This window comes from Rhinatrema bivittatum, chromosome 1 (genome assembly GCF_901001135.1).
Source record: "Rhinatrema bivittatum chromosome 1, aRhiBiv1.1, whole genome shotgun sequence".
Taxonomy (NCBI): Eukaryota; Metazoa; Chordata; class Amphibia; order Gymnophiona; family Rhinatrematidae; genus Rhinatrema; species Rhinatrema bivittatum.
Window position 1 is genome coordinate 227,687,520 of NC_042615.1, and position 20,756 is coordinate 227,708,275.

Sequence of the window (20,756 nt, forward strand, 5' to 3'; positions counted from 1 at the left end):
TGGGACTGCTCTCTTCAAGCATTCAGGACACAGTGTCTTCGTCTAGGAGAACTTTGAGATCAAGCCTGAGAAAGTCTGTCTTCCGCCCGAAGACATGCTGACCTCCACAATCTCTGACCCAATCACATCTGGCCCCTGCTACAATCTTCTTAGGCGGTTCTATGTATTGAAGGATATCCAACATCTTGTGCTAGGTAACCACTTCCGTCTGCAAAGTAAATGGGATTGCTTTGGCCATCAACTGGACAAACCCTGCAAAGGAGAGATCTTCCGGAGGAGATTTCCTTCTGCCGGTGGGAGGAGAGGGGTCAGAGAGGAGACCATTTGATGCCTTGTCTTCTGAAGCCTTCGAGGCGCCCTCCCCTCCAGGGTAAGAGTGGTTTCTCCTCACTGTCATTGACAGAGGACAGAACTTGTGGTGCCCAGTCCTTGACCAGCGGTACGGGTACCATAACAATTGGATGGATGGGCCTGGACCCTGAGGTATCCCTCATCCTCGGGAAAGCTTCTACCTCTGAGGAACCGTGGAGGCAGTGGCTCTGATGCCCTACTGACAAAGCGGACAGACAAGTGACAGCGTCGGTACAGCACAGATAAGCACCTGTAGAGAGCTGAATAGCGGCTTGAGGAGCAATGATGCCAATCCTGGTGCCCCAACATAAAGGTCCTCCCAATGCCTTCTCCACAGTGAGCTGCACTCATTTCTCCAGCTCTTCCTCAAAGACTGCCAATGCCATCACTGACTAGGAGCCAGAAGGAATTACCTGATCCTCTTTGGAACAAAGAGGAGGATCCATCCTGACCTTTGGGGGCTTCTCGGCAAAAGCCAGAGTATTCCCATGCCTGGCACTGTGCATCAATGAGGACCAATGCTGATGCTTGGCATGGTCTTTACCCGGTGCAGAGACCAAAGAAGAATAACCCAATACAGCCTTCGACCTGCATGAGCCAGGTGATGGCTTGTCTCCTGAAGCCAACAAAGCTGATGGTCCCATCGAGTTGATGGCTTGATGGCCATTGGTGCAGCTCTAAAATCCCTCAATGTCAAAGCCCCAGATGCCGATGGAGTGGTCTTCTGGCATCCAAAGTACTGTCCCATCTTCTCCAGATGGGCCTGGCATCCTTTAGGGGTCATCTTGGCGTATCTGCGGTAATCTTGGATATCATATGCAATGCCCCAAAACAGAAGACACATGTCCTCACGCATTGAGGTCACTGCTGTAACACCATAGACATAGCATTGTGAAACAAAAGGGATGCCTAATCAAAACTGATGATAGCGGCCATCTAAGGCTGGCAGGCACTATGCGTACCACCATCCAGAGAGTTTGAATGCGAAAGGAAACTTAGTGAAAACACTAAGTGCAAACTACCTAGGGACGATACCAAGGAAAACAGAAGGACCCTACATTTAGGAGGTGCAAATCCTGTTAGTGAAACTTGTCGAAAAGGGACAAAAAAAAAGTTAGAGATAGCCTCAAACCGCGAACCACTGGGCTCCGTAGAAAGAGTAAGACTGAAAGGATCCTGGGTGGACGTGTGATATAATGCATGCTCAGGCATGCTCAGAGAGGCTCAAAGTTCTAGAAACTTTGACACAAGTTTTCCGTGCCAGGCTCCATTGGGTGATGTCACCCATGTGTAAAGAATATCATCCTTCTTGCCCTTGGAGAATGGGATTTACAGAGGGAAGAAAGAAAAGGAGTAATATCTGGAAAGCTATGCACACATGCTTATGTAATCTTGGGCCATCGTGGGACATCAAGTACCTCAGTAAATATTATTTTTGGAACAATCCAAACTCTTGTGGAAGTGTTGTTTGTTCCGGGATACCAGAAGGGAGTCCCAAGGGCCCTGAAGCAAGTATTCCCACCTTATCTGAAGAACCCAAAAAGCTCCAGTAATAGCATCTTTATTTTAATGCTAACTATTCTACAGTGCCTTGTACTTGTAACAGGTGTTCTCCTAGGACAGCAAAATGTTAGTCCTCACACACATGGGTGACATCAGATGAAGCCTGACCCAGAAAACTGTGCCAAAGTTTCTGGAACTTTGACTGAGTATACTGAGAATGCCCAGCATACGCTATTCCACGCATCCACACGGGGTCCGTCTTCAGTCTCGTAACAGAATTATGGTAAAAAATAAACAAAAATATGAGAAACCCAACTCCGTAGGGTGGTGGGTGGGTTTCATGAGGACTAATATCTGCTGTCCTATGGGGAACACATGTTAAAGGTAAGCAACTCTGCTTTCTCCTAGGACAAGCAGGACGGCAGTCCTCACATGAGTGAATCCCTAGCTCTCCAACACAAAACGGGGACCACCGAACACCAACCAGGTGCCGATGGGTACAACCACAGTGCTGTTGATAACAGAGGGGAAGACAACCTGAACCCAAACAATGGGCCCTAGGCAGGGAGAGTTGGGTTCTACATCTCAAAGCGATTCCGAAAGACAGACTGGCCGAACCTATTGTCACATTGGCCATCCCATTTCAGACAGTAGTGAGATGCTAATGTGTTGGCGAGAACTCCACGTCACAGTCCTGCAGATCTCCTCCATGGGAACTACTTGGAAGTGGGCCACCGACGTTGCCATGGCTCTCTGATAGAATGAGCCTTGACATGACCCCCAAGAAGCAGTCCCACCTGGGCATAACAGAAGGAGATGCAGTCTGCTAGCCAACTGGATAGTGTGTTTGGGAATGGCAACTCCCAATCTATTCCTATCAAAGGAAATAAAAAGTTGGGTGGACTGTCAATGGGCTTCTATCCACTCCAGATAGAAGGCTAAGGCTCTCTTGCAATACAAACTGTGCAGGGCTCGTTTACCTTGGTGTAAATGGGGCCTGGGAAAGAATGTTGGCAGGGCGACTGACTGGTAAGATGGAAATCTGTCACCACCTAAGGCAGGAACTTAGGGTCTGTTTACAAGACCATCCTATTATGATAAAATTTTGTATAAGGTGGATAAGTCACTAAGGCCTGGAGCTCGCTGAACCTGCACGCTGAAGTGACCGCCACAAAAATATAACCTTCCAGGTCAGGTACTTCAAGTCACAGGAATGTAGCAACTCAAAAGGAGCTTTCATCAAGCTAAGGTAAAACCACGTTGAGGTCCCAAGTCACAGAGGGAGGCCTTAGGGGCATAAAGTGTACAACTATCAGCTGTACAGAGATGGATGTACCATCTACACCTTGATGGTATGTGCCAATTGCAATGAGATGAACTCTAACAGAGATGGATTTAAAGCCAGCCTCTGATAAGTGCAGAAGTAGTCAAGCAGTTTTTGCGAGGGGCAGGAGAACGGATCTAGGACCTTCTGCTCACACCACACAGAAAATGTCCTCATTTAAGTCCATAGAACTTTCTAGTGGAAGGCTTTCTGGAAGCCTTCAGGACCTGTGACACATCTTCAGAAAGATCAAGCGGCTGCAGAATTAACCTCTCAACATCCAGGCTGTGAGCGACAGGGCCTGGAGGTTGGGATGCTGCAGCCTCCCTGATCTTGCCTGCAAATGTCAGGAAGTGGCACCGATCGTAGGTGTGCTACTGAAGTCGCCATGGCCCTCACAGAGTGTGCTTTAACATGGTCTTGAAAAGGAATGCCCGCTTGCTGATAGCAGAAGGATATGCAGTCCGCCAACCAGGAGGAGAGAGTCTGCTTACCCACAGGCTTCCCTAACTTGTTAGGGTGGAAAGAGACGAACAACTGAGTGCTTTCCCTGTGGGCAGCTGTACGGTCTAGGTAAAACGATAGAGCCCGTTTACAGTCAAGGGTATGCAGGGCCTGTTCTCCTGGGTTGGCATGGGGCCTGGGAAAAAAGGTAGATAGTATGATGGATTGGTTTAGATGAAAATCCGAAACTACTAACTGCCTTAACCACATCCTCTGGCAACTAGTTCCAGAGCTTAATGGTGCAAAGTGAAATTTTTTTTGTTTGTTTTAAATGTGCTACTCGCTAACTTCATGGAATGCCCCCTAGTCCTATTATCTAAAAGAGTAAATAACAGATTCACATTTACCTATACTAGTCCTCTGATGATTTTGTAGACCATCATATCCCCCCCTTCAGCCATCTCTTCTCCAAGCTCAACAGCCTTACCCTCTTTAGCCTTTCCTCACAGAGGAGTGTTCCATTCCCTTGATTCAATACTTGGTGAAAATTCCTTTTGCAGCAACAACCACCACAAATCATTTAAGATATGTGTCTAACAATTATGGTACAACGGGATGATGCAGTTTTTGCCCATTCTTGGCGAAAAGCTCAGGTGCTTTCTGGTTGGCTGGGGACTGTCTGTGGATTACAAGTTTTGCCACAGATTTTCTATTGGATTCAGGTCTGGCCTTTGAGCCACTTGAGGAGTCACTTTTGTCTTTTTACTGAATCATTCCATTGTTGCTTTTGCATTATGCTTAGGATCAATATCTTATTGAAAGGTGAAACTTCTCTGCAATCCCAAGTCTATGGCAGACTAGAACAGGGTTTCTTCCAAGATCTACCTGTACTTTACACCATGCACTCTCCTTTGATCTTCACAACTCTTTCTATCCCTACTGCTGCAAAATGTCTCTACAACATGTTGCCACCACCATGCTTTACTGTAGGGAAGGTGTTAGCAGCGTGATGTTCTGTGTTTTACGCCATACATATTGTTTAGCATTGAAATCAAAAAGTTTACTTTGTTCTCATCAGACCACAAAATCTTCTCTAATGTGTGTATTGTCTCTTAAAAGTTTATTTACAAATGCCATGGGGCACATCATAGGGTTTTTCTTCAGCAGTGACTTCCTTCTTGCCACCCTCCCATACAGTCCATGCTTGTGGAGTAATCTTCTGAGGAAATGGTGCGTCAGGAAAGGTAAAGTATCTGCAGGCTCAGAAGCCATTCTGAAGTAGCAGTAGAAGTTTTTATTCAATCAAGATAATTGTCTGGCAGACATATCATGCATATTGGAGCAATTTATAATAGAAACATTGTAAGTCCTCCGACACGGGCCGTGTTTCACACTGGTGCATCGGGAGGGACAGAGCAAGAGATCAACAATATTAACAAACAAATTATGTTGATTGAATAAAAACCTCTACTGCTACTTCAGAACAGCTTCTGTGCCTGTAGATCAGGGGTGGGCAATTCCGGTCCTCGAGGGCTGCAAACCAGTCGGGTTTTCATGATATCCTTAATGAATATGCATGAGAGAGACCTGCATACACACTGCCTCAGTTGTATGCAAATCTATTTCATGCATATTCATTAGGGGTATCCTGAAAACCCGACTGGTTTGCAGTCCTCGAGGACCGGACTTGCCCACCCCTGCTGTAGATGCTTTGCCTTTCCTGACACACCCTTGCCTCAGTGGATTTATTCTGTGGTGTGTTTTTGATCTCCACTTGCTTCGTGGAGTAATCTTGATATTGTTGAACAATCAACATTTTCTCCAGTCTTAGCCAGAGACCTCCAGTTCTTCTAAAACAATCTTAGGCTTCACAGTGACCTTCGACAGCACTTATCTTAACCCATGTCTACACAGATTTTAGAGGTACAGCATTCTAGCACTTTCTTGGTGGTGCCCAACTGTTTCCACTTTACAGTGATGGATCTGACAATGCCCCAAAAGATATTCAAATACATTGAAATTTACTTGCAGTCTTCCCCTAATCTGTACTTTTGAATAACATTACCCCAGTGTTATTCCAACAGCTCTTAGTTTAGCTTGTTTTGAGCTTTGTTTCAAATTCACTTCATACAACAGAAACAGCTTGATTCTTAATCCACGAGTATTTGAATCAGCTTCACTACTGTGACTTTAATACAGCTGGGCTTTAACTTATTACGAGTTTTAAGGCAATTTTTTGAACTAGCGCTAGTATGAGTTTGCAATGACAAAGGGAATGAAGACTTATACAATCAAAACTTTTTTTTATTCTTAATTACTTTTGGAATATTCTATATTGCTCTTTCATGATTTATGTGTAGAGTATGTAGTGTAGATTTGTAAACAACTCCTACATTAATGCATTTTCATTTTTATATTTTACACAGCAGAATGTGAAAAATGTACAAGGATGTGAAGACTTTTACAAGGCACTACAATACCTACAGTATATGAATGTAATCCACTTTGAAGTGCCTGGAAAAGCAGAATATAAATCAAACATCTAATCAGGAAAGATTCAAGACCAACTATTTACCAAGATCTTTAACAATGATATTTATTAAAAGAGGATAATTAAGTTGGAACAGCTCCCTCTGTGTGCTATTTTCAGATCCTAGATCCTTGTACATAATTCTTAACTCATCTGAATGGATGAGTTAAGGATTATGTATTAGATTAGAACTAAACTTGGCACAACAATATGTACTGTTTCAGTTTTCTCCATATTAATTTTAAAACCTGCCCTTTTCTATAATCTCAGTTTCATCAAAAGGACAAGAATCATTATCATGGGTAAGACAAAGTAAGCATATCACCTGACTGTACATTTTTAACATTTATTTTGAACATGACTTTTAGCTCTGTAATTAATTTTGATACATTATTGAAAAACTGTATTAACAAAATGAAGGATCCTGATTTTAATATATTTACCTGCTGGAATATCACACACTGCAAACAGTCCTACACGGGTGTCTCCGTTCACTGTCCATTTTTGAGTATCACAGTTTGGCTGACAACTGTGATTCATAAAACGAGAATAATTTCCTTTGGGACCAGCGTCAATTATACGATCCTAAAAAAACACCACCACAAGCCAGATCTGAGCATTACTGAGAGATTTTCTGTAGAAGTCAAATATTACAATAATTTTTTAAAAGAAAAACTTTACAAAAAATGTAGAACTTTAGTTCTAAAATTCAATTAGAAGAGAATAATACTGAACATTTCCCTATTAAGAAATGTTACATACCAGCATTTGAATGAATTATAGAAAGAAGAAAAACTACCAGCGGCATGTTATAGTTTGGTGCCCTTTTTAAGGACAAAGATATGTCATATGGAACAACCAGAAAATACGTACAGTTAACATGTTGTATTGAATACTCTGGTGTCATATACTTGAATGTGACACTCCCAAAGCAATACATTTAATATTTGCTCACTTTATCACAGTTTGTCAGTCACAAAGAACAACTGTGTTTTTTTGGAGCATGGAGACTATTAAATTAAAATAAAAAATAAATACAACTAAAATTTTAACTGCTGGTCTTTCTGTTCTACTGATCCAAGAAATCCAAGTGAAACTGGTAGGTGACTGTAAATAGGCATATAGTAAATGACTCATAGCAACAGAAAGACAGCAGATAAAGCAAACATTGTTTAACTGTAGCAGGTGTTCTGTGAAGACTGCAGGATTATAAGTCCTTATAGCTGGGGCAAAGTCATCTGTTGGAGACTGGATCTTAAGTTTTTACTTTATAGATTCTAGAAGCTTTTGGCGTGCTTCACTGATCATGTGCATACCCCATCCTAAGCCACGGACAGTGTGTAGGGCCCCCTTCTGTTCTTATTATAGCTAACAATAGGAACCAATTCCAAGGAGAAGCAGGTGGGTTCTGTGAGAACATATACCTTGCTACCCTTGGAGAACACCTGTTACTGGTAACTGTTGCTTTTGTGGAGGGCAAGCAAGACATGAAGTCCTAGGAATCCATAGCCACAGATTGCCTCTAACAAAAAAAGAAAAAACAACTAGAAAAACAATGCCAATGAGCTCAACTATTTTTGCTGGCAACAAGACATTTTCTTCATTTTCTTTTTTAAGGCAGCGTGGAAACAATAGGCTCTGGCGGAATGGGGTTGGATTCTAAACCACAAATAGACCCTCTAGGTTAGACTAACTAAACCTACTGTTGCACCACAAATATCTAAACAATGAGATGTGAATGTAAGGACTGAACTTCCACACTACAGCTTTGAAAATCTCTTCCATGCAGATTGGTGTCAGGGGGGCTACCAAAATCACCATGGCTCTAACACTATGAGCATTACATTCCCATCCAGAGTCAGACCTGCCTAGGCTTTAGAGAAAGATACAATCGGTTATTTAATCTATTATCCAATCAGAAAAGGAGCAATGGCAGTTTCAGGTTTGTTGGGGGTCAAAAGAAAGAAAAAGCTAGGTGGACTTTCTAACATCTTCAGTCTACTCAAGACAGATAAGAGTCTTTTGCTATCCAGACTGTGCAAAGCTTGTTCACATGTGGTCTAAGGAAAAACATAGGAAGGACGATTAACTGGATTAGGTGTCATTTTGACACTATTTTAGGCAGGAACTTGGGTTAAATGCTCAGAACCACTTTATAATGAAAAACGTTAGTGTAAGGCAGATATGTCACTATGCTCACTGACTTGCACACTGAAGTGACTGCTACCAAAAATACGACCTACCAGGTTAGATACTTCAGCTCACAGGAGTCTAATGGCTCAAAAGAAGCTTTCATCATCTGGATGGATACCTCATTGAGGTCCCAAGACATAACAGAAGGCTTGATGGGAAGACTGTACAAAAAATGAGTTTACCTTCTTCATGGAGATGGTAAGTGCCAATTGCACTGAGGTGAACCCTTTCTTCAGATCAGAACCTGAAAAATGCAGAAGAGTCTAGGGACTTTCCCCTTACACTATAAAGCAAATCTCCTTCATTTAAGACCATATGATTTCCTTGTGGAATTCTTCCTAGAAGCCAGAAGAATTTGCATTATCCTCAAATAGGTTGAAGAAACTCAATGCTTTCCGCTCAACATCTAGGCTATAAGGGCAAGGAACATGATGTTGAGATGATGCAATGTTCCCTAGTTCTGAGTGATTAGAGTTGGGAAATTCTCCAACTGAATTGGATCTATAAAGGATAACTCCCAAAACAGAAACCAAATTTGTCACGGCCAATAGAGGGCTATGAAAATCTTTGTACCACGGTTGCTTCTAAATTTCAGCAAAGTTTTTGCCATAGAAGAATTTACTCCTGTGGGAATTCTGCGTACAAAAACTGAAAATTCTGCAAACTTTATATTGGTCAAAATAACACAATTTACATGACAGTCTTTAAGTACCGTATTTTTCGCTCCATAAGACGCACCTGACCATAAGATGCACCTAGGATTCAGAGCGGGAAAATAAAAAAATAAAATAAAAAATGGTGTGCTAAACCGGCTCTGATCCTGGGTGTCTGTGCATCTTATGGAGCAAATTAGGAGAGGGCATAACATTTTTTTTGTCCCCATTTTATTTTCAGGTCTGGGGAGGGCCATTTCTATCCGCTCCCCGGATCAGAAAACTTTTATCGTTCTCTTTGTTGGAAAAAAAAACCCAAAACAACCCCCCCCATCCCAACCCTTTAAATTGAATTAACTACAACCCCCCACTCTACTGACCCCCTCAAAAACTTGCCAAAAGTCCCTGGTGGTCCAGCGGGGTTTGGGAGCGATCTCCTGCACTTAGGCCGTCAGCTGCCAGTAATCAAAATGGCACAGATAGCCCTTTGCCCTTACTGTGTCACAGGGGCTACTGGTGCCATTGGTCAGCCCCTGTCACATGGTAGGAGCAATGGATGCCCGGCACCATCTTGGCGTGGGCCGTCCATTACTCCTACCATGTGACAGGGGCCGACCCAATGGCACTGGTAGCCCGTGTGACATAGTAAGGGCAGAGGCTATCGGCCCCATTTTGAATACTGGCAGCCGACAGCCCAAGTGCAGGAGATCGCTCCCGGACCTCCGCTGGGCCAACAGGACTTTTGGCAAGTCTTGGGGTGGGGGTGGGGGATTGTAGTTAGTTTTTGGGGGTTTTTTTTTTTTTTATATTCGCTCCATAAGACACAGACATTTTCCCCCCACTTTTGGGGAAAAAAAGTGCGTCTGATGGAGCGAAAAATACGGTAATTACATTTTAAATTATTACAGAAAAAAGTTGTTACTTAAAGTTGCAGAATTTTAAATATTTTGAGCAGAATTTCCCTAGAAATTCACTGTAAGTGTCCCTTCCACTCGCTCTCCCTATTCCCCTGGCCACTTTGCCCTCTCAGGCCCCAACTCCTCCATCTGCCAATATCTCTCCCCTTCACCTCTAGGCTCAACCCCTTCCACTCTATTGCCAGTCCCAGACTTCCCTCCCTCTCTCACACACATGCTCCCTCTCTCTAATACATACACAATCTGGGGGGGCGCTCTCGCCACGGAGCAAGATGGTCGCATGACTTCGAGCTCCTGCCCACCCCGAGCCTTCTTACAGCATTTTTTGCAGTCTTCAACCCAACGAACCTGATTTAATCTAGCAGCGATCACTAACCGCAGCACCGAAGATGGCACAGAAAAAAAAGGGGCCAGATTTGAAGCAGTTTGCTTACATAAATGACGCTGACGCCACCGGCGGGCCTAGCGGAGTCCCTGACGCCCCGGATTTGAGCAAACGCCATCTTGCTGAAGAGCAGGACCAGGGGGCGATCGGTGACGCGACCTCCGATCTCCCTACACGGGAGGAATTTAGACGCTGGTTTGGGGACTTACACCGTGAAATTAAAGAACACAAACAGGATTTGCTTCATGCTATGGATGAAATTCGAGAGGAGATGGCAGAGATCGGGAGGCGTACAGATGAATGCGATGTGAGACTGGAGGAGCATGCTATCAGGCTCAAAACGTTACAAAAAACCTCGGACCAAACCCATGCTGACTACACAGTTCTTACTGCAAAATTAGAGGATCTTGATAACCGTGGGAGGCGTCAATTTGCGTTTTAGAAGCATCCCAGAAGATGAGAAGTATACTGATTGTGGGGCTACTATTCAAAGACTTTGCTCCTTTTTACAAGCACAAGATGGCGCCGGGTCTGATGAAACCCCAGCAGCCAATATTGAACTAGACCGAGCTCATCGCTCCTTGGGCCCAAAATTACCCGGTAAGCCCAGAGACATTATAGTATGCTTCACTAAATACACAATTATTTATTTATTTATTTATTTAACAGTTTTATATACCGACCTTCATAGTAAATAACCATATCGGATCGGTTTACAATTAACAAGAATAAAAAACTGGGTTAACTATTCAAGTAAACGAAAGATAAACAGTAAGTAGGAATGAGTCAAAAGTTACAATCAACAGGGAAGAGAACTTGGAAGCTTGCAACAAGCTGGAAAGAAGATAAGGCAGGAAATAAATATGAAGTGATGCCATAGGGCGTACAGGTTAAAGCTTAATGGTGCTTTAACCTGGGAGAGTCAGAGTCCATTCGTGAGTATAATCATCATAACGGGTAGGCGTGAAGGACAACTAGTGATTGTCTGGTGGGTCGGTGAAGGCTTGGTGAAAGAGCCAGGTTTTAAGTCTTTTTCTAAAAATTAACAGGCAAGGCTCCACTCTGAGACTTGAAGGGATGCTATTCCAGATAGATGGGCCAGCTATCGAAAAAGCTCTGTCTTTGGTCATCGAGAGGCGTGAAGCTTTAGTAGGGGGAAATTTCAGGGTGCCTTTGAGAGTATCTCTAGTTGGTCTGTTAGAGGAGTGGAGTTTGAATGGGATTTCCAGGTCGAGTTGAAGATGATGGATAGTTTTATGAATTACGGTGATTGATTTGTATAGAATTCTGAAATTAACTGGTAACCAGTGTAGGTTCCTGAGGATGGGAGAGATGTGTTCGCTGCGGCTGGTACTGGTCAGCAATCTCGCAGCCGCATTTTGTAACATCTGCAGTGGTTTGGTAGTGGATTTGGGAAGGCCTAGGAAAAAGGGCACTGCAGTAGTCTATTTTGGCGAACAGTAGCGCTTGGAGGATTGTCCTGAAGTCGTGGAAGAATAAGAGTGGTTTAAGTCGTTTTAGAATCTGTAATCTGAAGAAACAGTCTTTGGAGGTTGTGTTGACCATTTTCTTAAGGTTTAGACGATTGTCTAGTATTACCCCAAGGTCTCTAACCTGCTTGCAAGTAATGTGAGAGATGTGTGGAGATGGTGGGGAGATATTGATTTCGTTTGAGGATATGTGGAGCAGCTCTGTCTTGGAGGCATTAAGAACCAGGTTTAAACTGTTGAGAAGATTAGTGATGGATAGAAGGCAGTTGTTCCAATGGGTGAGCGCTTTTGAGATTGATTCTGTTATCGGTATTAGAATCTGCACGTTGTCTGCGTACAAATAGTGAATTAGGTTGAGGTCTGTTAACAATTGGCAGAGGGGGAGGAGGTAAATATTAAAGAGGGTAGGAGATAAGGAGGAACCCTGAGATACGCCAAGAGTTGATTTAGTTAGGGGTGACTCTTTATTGTTGATTTTGACTTTGAAAGTCCTATTGCTGAGGAAGGACTTGAACCAGTTGTGGGCAGATCCGGAGATGCCGATGTCTGTTAGGCGATCCAGCAGGATGGTATGGTTGACGGTGTCAAATGCCGCTGAGATGTCTAACAGGACCAACAGAAAGGAGTGTCCTTTGTCCAACCCCATGATAATATGGTCAGTAAGTGAAATGAGAAGGGTTTCCGTGTTGCGTGATTTACGGAACCCATATTGCGATGGGAATAGGATCTTGTGGTCTTCAAGATATTCAGAAAGCTGGGTGTTTACCAGTTTCTCCGTTAGTTTGGCAACAAATGGGAGGTTAGAGATGGGTCTGAAATTAGCTGGTACATTAGGATCTAAGTTGTGTTTCTTGAGGAGGGCTTGAGTGAGGCGGTTTTTAGACTGTCTGGGTAGCTTCCTTGCGTTAGAAGGCTGTTTATGATGCCGGTCAGAGGTCCTGAAATCACATTTGGGATGAGAAGCAGGAGTCTCGATGGGATGTTATCAGCCGGATGGCTTGATGGTTTCTGCCTTTTTAAAAGGGATTCAATCTCTTTAGTGGAGATTGACTCGAAACTGTCAAATTTGGGTCTAGTAAGAGACTGGAGATTCTCACCTGGCTTGGGAGGTGTAGTATTTGAAGGCAGGAGGGCGAGTGTATTTAAGATCTTCTGTTGGAAGAATGTAGCGAGCTCATTAGCCTTGGAAAGAGCTTGTTCGTCTGGAATAGGTGGGGGGGTAGATTTGGTGATTTGTGTCACGTAGGCGAATAGGGCATGGGCATCATATTGGAAATGGTGTATTTTGTTTGCATAGTATTCCTTTTTTTTCTGTAGAATGGCGGTCCTGTAGTGATGTAAGAATCCCTTGTATGTAGAAAGGGTAGAAGTGTTAGGGGTTTTTCGCCATCTGTTTTCCTTATGGCGTAAGGTCTGTTTCATTTGTTTAAGTTCAGCGCTGAACCAGGGTTGATTTCCCTTTTTTGTTGGGTTGATTGATTTGGAGACTAAAGGGCACCATTTGTTTGCGACCGCTTCTGTAATCTTTTGCCAGGAGGATAGGGCTGAGTCGGGGTTAGCTAGGTCTAAGTTAGAAAGTTCTTTGGAGAGCTGATCGCTGAGAGTATCCGATGGACATGCTTTCCTAAATTGAATGGTGGAAAGGAGTGGGGCGGTGTGTGTCTGTTTGTGTGTGGAGAAGGAAGATTCTATCAGGAAATGATCTGACCAAGGGATCGGGGTACAAGAAGGTTCTATAGTGCATGTGAAATTGGAGTTGATGAATATTTGATCCAAAGTGTGTCCAGCTTTATGTGTGGGGCTGTTGATGGTCTGAGTAAATCCCATAGCGCTGAGGGTGGTGAGGAGGGCTTTGCAGTTTGCAGAAAGAGGTGTTGCGTTTGTATGGAGGTTGAATCCCCCATGATCATTGTTGGAAGGTCTGAGTTAATATGTTTCACGATGGATTCTATGAGGGGTGACGGGTCCGTTTCTAGAACTCCCGGGGGAGCGTAGACTAAGAGTATTTGTAGATGTTTTGACTTGACTAGACCCATTTCCAATTTGGACTTTGTCTTGATTGAGAGTGCGGTCAGTCTGAGTTCTTTCTTGGAGGCTAGAAGGAGTCCACCTCCTCTTTTTTTGTGTCTATGGAAGGTGAAAATGTCATACGTCTGGATGGGTAGTTGGTTGGTTAAGGCTATGTCCGAGTTTTTTAACCAGGTCTCTGTGATGGCACAGATGTCTGGGTTGGAATCCAAAAGGTAATCATTGAGGATATGTGTCTTCTTAGTTAAGGATTGCGCATTGAAGAGGGTGACTGATAGAAGCGTGAGGCCTAGAAGTTGGTTCAATGGAGATGTCATGATAGGGATAATTCTTTTTTGTATGACGTTAGTGGAATTAGTTGAAGGTATTCTCCTTTGGTTGTGGATGATTGGGATGTTGTAAATGTGCATGATGCGTGGAATTCTGGAGGAGGTTTAGTCTGCGAAGAAATGGTTGAAAGAAGGTGTCTGTCTGATTGAAGAGAGGTTGGGAAGATTGTTGAGAGTGTTTGTAAGTTTGTTGGTTCGGCTGGAGGAGTGCTCTGTCCTCCGTAGTTGTGAATGGAGTTGTCTGACCGGTTGCTGGCGGTGTATCTGGTGTCTGTCCTTGAGGGTAAATAGCGTGACTGTTTAGAAAGGCTTGTAATGTCATTTAAGTTATCATGTGGATACAATACATGTGCAGAAAACAGGTGGATGCAGGCGGATAAAATACAATATATGCAGGCGAATACAATACAACAGATGCAGGTGGATGCAATACATGTGCAGAGTGTAGGTATAATACAGAATGGAGGTGGAGTGCAAGTATAATAAAGAATATCATACAGAATATAATATAAACAGAGTATAATACAGAATGCAGGTGAAGAATTTTCAGTATGCAGGTGGATACATTACAAGTATGAGAATCCGTGCGAGATACAGGGCTAAGCACTGATGGTACAGTACAATAGATGCAAGCTAGCAGGTGGGCCTTGCGGGCATTTGAGTGCCGGCTCGGGGGGGAGGGGTAGGCCCTTACCCTGTGGTGGTGCGCCGGTTGTTGTTGGATCCGACAGGGTCCAAGGGACTAGGTGGATAAGATCTGAGTTGCGAAGATAATAGTTATAGTCTGTATGAGGAGTAAAGTGATCCTCATTGGTCCTGAACAGTTCAGCGGAGGACCGTGGCCAGCCTTTTTTGGTGGGAGTTAGGTGGCAATGGGGTTCTTGAGGAGAGCACAAGTTAAGTGGTCTCCCGTACGTTAGGGTCCATAGAAGAGACACCCAAAGAGGCTCACAAAGGAGCGCACTAAGGAGCAGGCTCCTTAGGTCGCGCTCCTTCGGGTGCGTGACGCCCGGTGCGTGACGCCCCAGGACGCTCCGTTACTTTTAAAGGGCCAAATCCGAGCGGGGATAGGCCGGCTGGGGTGGGGGTGGGAGCGTTTCAACTCACCACGTGGTTGCAGCTTTTGTCTCTCTCTTTTTTCAGCTTTCTTTAATTTATTGGTTTTGGAGCCCTCTTTCACTGTTTTTCCTCTGCCTTTAAATCTGCTGCTGCTGGCTAACTGCTGGGTGAGCGGGCCTCTTGCCCCGATTGGGCAGCGCCGACCGCGCGAGCCCCTGCAGAGCTGAGGGGAGACGGATCGCAGGGAAGCAGCAGGACATCAATGCAGCATGCCGCCACAGTAAAGAAGAATCCACACCCTGATGGAAATTCCAAGATGGCAGAGGGTGCGAAATGGAGGTAAAAGGCTGCGGAGGACACTCAGGAGAATCGCAATTAAAGACAGCATATATCAAATTGCCAGAAAACATGGGCGTGGGAGAATAATAACATCCAGATATACACTGACTTATCCCCAATGACTCTCAAAAAAAGGATGGAGTTCAAGGAGGTCACGGCGGTGCTGCACAAGGAAGGTCTCCGTTATCGCTGGTTATTTCCTTTTGGAATCGCGATTACCATAGATGGAACAACGACAAAAACTGAGACTGTGGATGGAGCAGTAGCACTTCTGAAAGCAGCAGGACATCAAGTGCAGCATGCCGCCACAGTAAAGAAGACATCCACCACCCTGATGGAAATTCCAAGATGGCAGAGGGTGCGAAATGGAGGTAAAAGGCTGCGGAGACACTCAGGAGATTGCACCTCTGACCAGGACAAGGGGAAAGGATGAGAGGTATCCTTCGGCTGAAGAGATATCACTATTTGACAGACTCCTGGTCTGGGGCACGAGATTGTCACATATATCGGGACTGAGTTTGCTGCAATTTTTGTTAGCTTGGATGTTGGTTATATATCTATATACAGGTTTGAATGGTAGCGAATGGGGCTCAGGGGTGGGCTCTGAGCCCACGCCCTCCATAGCCTACACAGGGGTGCATCCAGCACATGTCTGTGGAGAGCACTGGGAATCTGGAGGGAGGGGGAGGGGGGGAATGGGGATTGGGAACAAGCATTACAACAAGGTTTCAGTTGCATGTGTATACAGAGTTGCATGTATATACAGAGCTTTTGGGAGTTACTGTTATTTCTTTTTATAATCCACAGCATCATCCTATTGTTGTTTTATTCCAGCAGGGCCTATCAAGGGAGAGGTGAGGGGTTTCGAGATGCAAGAGGGCATTCAGTCGGAAGGCTCTATGGGGCGCTAGTCGAGTGGGTTCATTTTTATTTTTCTTCCCATGGCGAAACTAACCTTATGGTCTCTCAATGTCAAAGGGTTAAACAATCCCCATAAGAGGGGGATTTTCCGCAATGATGTGCAGCGATTTGGGACGGACATATTGTTTCTTCAGGAGACGCACCTTAAGAAAAGGTATGAGCATTTACTATCTTGGGCTCAATACCCACACCAATTTCATGCAGCCGCCTCTAAGTTAGCGAAATACACGGGAGTGAGTATACTACTTCACAAAGACATTCAGGGCACTGTAACTAAAACGGTAGCTGATCCTTTGGGGCGCTATGTGGTAATACAATTGTTAGTGGAGACGACCTTACTTATACTTTCCTAAAATGTTTATGCTCCTAACACTAATCAGCATACTTTTATAGCTCAGCTAGGAGATGTTTTGGATAACATAGCCCCTGAGCACCTGATTATAGGGGGTGACTTTAACCTCACTTTACAACCCCATATAGATAATTCGGCGGGAGGGGGAACATCGTATGATCGTAAGATCCTCCGAAAGTTTCTTCGGGATAGAGACTTGCTAGACATATGGAGGCACCGAAATATTAACTTGAGAGATTACACTTTCTATTCGCATCCGCATAAAACCTATTCCCGAATAGACTATTTCTTAGTGGACAAAACATTGAGCCTGCAGATTGTACAACCAACTATAGGTCCCATCACCTGGTCGGATCATGCCCCTATAGGTTTAACATTGAATCTACACAATAAGAAGGCTGGTTTCCGCTTTTGGCACTTAAATGACACACTGCTAGCTGATGAGTCGTTCTGCCAAACGCTAAAGGAAGCTATAGATGATTATCAGCAATTTAATACAACACAATCCCATTCCCCGCCAATATTGTGGGACTGTTTAAAAGTGGTCTTGCGAGGTAGACTAATATCACAAGCTTCTTATCAGAAAAGGGTGAAAAAGCGAAAAAAATTTGCTTGCCATTATGTCTGTTATCTCATGCCTAGAAAAACAACCATAAAAAACTACCCTATTCCCTAAGGTGTACGCTAAAGTTTCAAACGCGCTCGCCAACGCTTTAGGCCTGCTGAGAGCGGGGGATATAGCGCACCAGCTACAACTTGTGCGGCAGGAACATTTTGAATGGGGTAATAAGGCGGGGACACTGCTAGCTCGGAAAATTAAAATGCCAAGTAGCACAAAGCCAAATCACACGGATCAAGCGTTAGATGGTTCTATGTTGATTCGGCTGAAGCTATTCAACATAGATTTCAGCAATTCTATGGTACCCTATCTCTGAGGATACCCAAATTGCTGAAGACAGTATTGATGCTTATCTTGCGAACATTAATCTCCCGAAACTTTCGAGATTGAAAGAGTGAGATTGCGAGCCTTGGTTAACTCCCATGGAAATACTGCATGCTATTAAGGATCTTAAATCTAATACATACACAATCTCTCACACACATACACACTCCTTCACAATCTCCTCATATAGGCCTCCCTCTCTCTGAAACCCTCACTCAAGCATCCCCCCAGCCCTCCTCTCTTACCTCCCAAGCTCTTTCTCACCCTTCCTGCTGTCACCCTCCCCTCTCCCACACCCCTCCCCTCATGTAGGCTCCCTCTCTGAAAACCACAAGCATCCCCCCCACTCCCCCTCTTACCAACCAAGCTGCCTCTCACCTCCCCCACACCCCACTCTCCTCTCTCACACACACATTCTCTCTCACTGGCATCTCCTTCCCCTCATACAGGCTCTCTCTCTGAAACCCACACTCAAGCATCCCCCCACCCACCCTCTCTTACCTCCCATGCTCTCTCTCTCACCCTCCCCCCCCCCTCTTACCAACCATTCTCTGTCACCCTCCCCTCTCTCACACCGGCATGATGCGGCGAAGATGAAGGCCTGGGTGCGCCGTTTGCGGCACACAGGGGCCTTCTATTTTTGCCTTGAGCGGAGCACAGTCCATTCACGGCACATGGGGGCCTTCCCTTTTTGCTGCGAACGGCGCGCCGGGCCTTCATCTTCGCTGCGAACGTTCGCGGCATGCCAGGCTCTCTTCTGCTATTTTCTGCCTATCCCGTGATGGCCGCTGTCCTTCCGGTTTTGAATCCTCTTCCGGCAAGGGAGAAAATCGGCGAGGCGACGGTGGAAATCTGCGGGAAGGGCGACGAGGGAGGTTATCTGCAAGGTGAGGGAGGAAATCTGTAGGAAGGGGGAATTGTGCGCAAATTCTGCATTCCGCAGTAGCGCAGAATTCCCCCAGCAGTAAAAATTGGAGTGTAAACATATAGAAGACCCTCTCCCCAATCTAGGAAGAATGCGTTTGTAGTTTGCCTTGAATTCCTCATCTAGAGCAGAGGTTTATTTATTTATTTATTTGAGGTTCTTTATATACCGCCATTTGTTTAGTAACATCATGTTGGTTCACATTAAACAATATTTCAGCAGCAGCGCTAGAACAGGTAGAAATTAGCGGCAGTGCTTTACAATTAATGTTCAACTTAAGAAAAGACAATTAGGAGATTATAACAACACTAAGTTAGAGCAAAGGAAAAATTGATACATAGCAATGCAAACAGGGAGGGGGTTTGAAACCCTTCAGTTCAGAGGAGAAGCAAACAGATCCAAGAGCGTTAGCAAATCAGATATTCTGTGAGTGGGTATTACCTGGCCCAGGTAATAGCCTGCAAGATTTATGCCTTTAGAACCATTTCATGGGAAATGGCACAGGCCCACATCAGACACTTTCCTGATAAGGAAGTAAGAGTCCATTCCTCTCTGCTTGTCCATGTAGAACATAGCTACCTGATTATTTGTCTGAATTTGGACAATCTGTTATACAACTGATCTCTGAAAGACTTTAGAGCATGAAATATCACTAAGTCTCTCCAACAGAGACTGGACTTCAATTTGCAAGGCTATAGATACTGATGCTTGAAAATAGACAGTCCTACATTGTTTGGCTCCTTCTTTCCAACTCCTTTCTCAAAAACTGATATCAATACTGCATGGGAAGCAAGAGTGGTGGTCACATCTTCCTGGGACATTTGAGCAAGACTAGTGACATTCTGTGCCCTTGGAGGCTGCCCTGAGGGTGAGTTGTCCTGTTCTAAGGAATATGTACAGGGATTTACAGCTGCTGCCAAAATCTCTCTGCTCCTGACATAAGACAGCAACCAGTACCAATACAATGACTCTAAAGTTTTCATCTGATGCTTGGTATTGATACTCCTTGATGCTGGAACCTATGAAGCAAATTCCTTTGCTTTCATTGTATGTGGGGGAGTGGGAGGGGGTGGGGTGGGAAAGCTAGATGATGATCCATCTCCATGGTCTCTATGGGTGCTTAATGTCAAGGGAGATAGATACTTCCTCAGTGTTGATGCGCTGCCAGCCTCTGTTCAAGCCTTCAATGCCAATGGGCTGGACCAGTTTTTTCATTAGTTCTAAATATGACAAACCTCCTCGAGGGGGGGTGAGTGTTATAGGTCTTTCCACATCTGGAGCACCCTGAGATGTGGTCATTTCTCAGGCAGAGCACATATCTATCATGGGGATCCTTGACAGATATGATGTGACTATACAGAGGGGAGCTCACTGAAGCTGCTAGCCCTTTTCTCCTTCTGGAATATTGGACAAAAAATAGCTGAGGTAAAATGAAAACTCAGTTTTACAAAAATAACTGACTGATATATCGATACTGATGGACACAACAGCCATGGAAAAAAAGAAAAAGCTTGGGGAGAAAACCCCTGAGAAACCTATCTATGAACCTAAGATGAAAGATATGGTGAAAGGAGAGGGCCCCATGACAAGACATGCAAACATTTAGAAAAATTCTCCTCAGAGGAAAAAATAAAAATGTGACCATTCAACTCCATCCAAATACAAGAACTGAAGACAGCTACACAGGATGGCATACACATGCTTAGTGGAGAGTGCCAAAAGCTCTTGGATGCTATAAAGTAAAAAGCTTTCCAATTTGAGCTCTGTTGGATGACACCTCAGCTCAAGGACTTCACACACTGCTTGTTCTTGGAGAAAGCAGTCGCTTACCCATAGCAAATACCTGAAAACAGGGAAATTATTACAAGATGGGTGATGTCATTGACACTTGGTAACAACAGATCGATTCCAGAGCTTCCAGGAATTCCTTGAAAATAATTCTGAGCATGCACAGTTCAGTTCCAATTAAGCTAATAAGCTCAACTCTAGAAGGGGAGGGGGAGGTATTGTGTGACTGGTGATTCCTCTCTACTCAGAATACAGGCTATAGGTAAGCAACTTAGCATTCTT

At 44.4% G+C, this 20,756-nt stretch overlaps 1 protein-coding gene across 6 annotated transcripts in view; it reads right to left on the reverse strand.

Moving 5' to 3' along the window:
* NSD2 (nuclear receptor binding SET domain protein 2) overlaps positions 1–20,756 on the reverse strand; it is a 467,195-nt gene that overhangs the window by 45,687 nt on the left and 400,752 nt on the right. For all 6 annotated transcript variants that reach the window (XM_029592506.1, XM_029592533.1, XM_029592496.1 and 3 more), the window contains exon 20: positions 6,596–6,737. In XM_029592506.1, the coding sequence (XP_029448366.1) occupies positions 6,596–6,737 (142 nt within the window). The remainder of the gene's footprint in view (positions 1–6,595; positions 6,738–20,756) is intronic.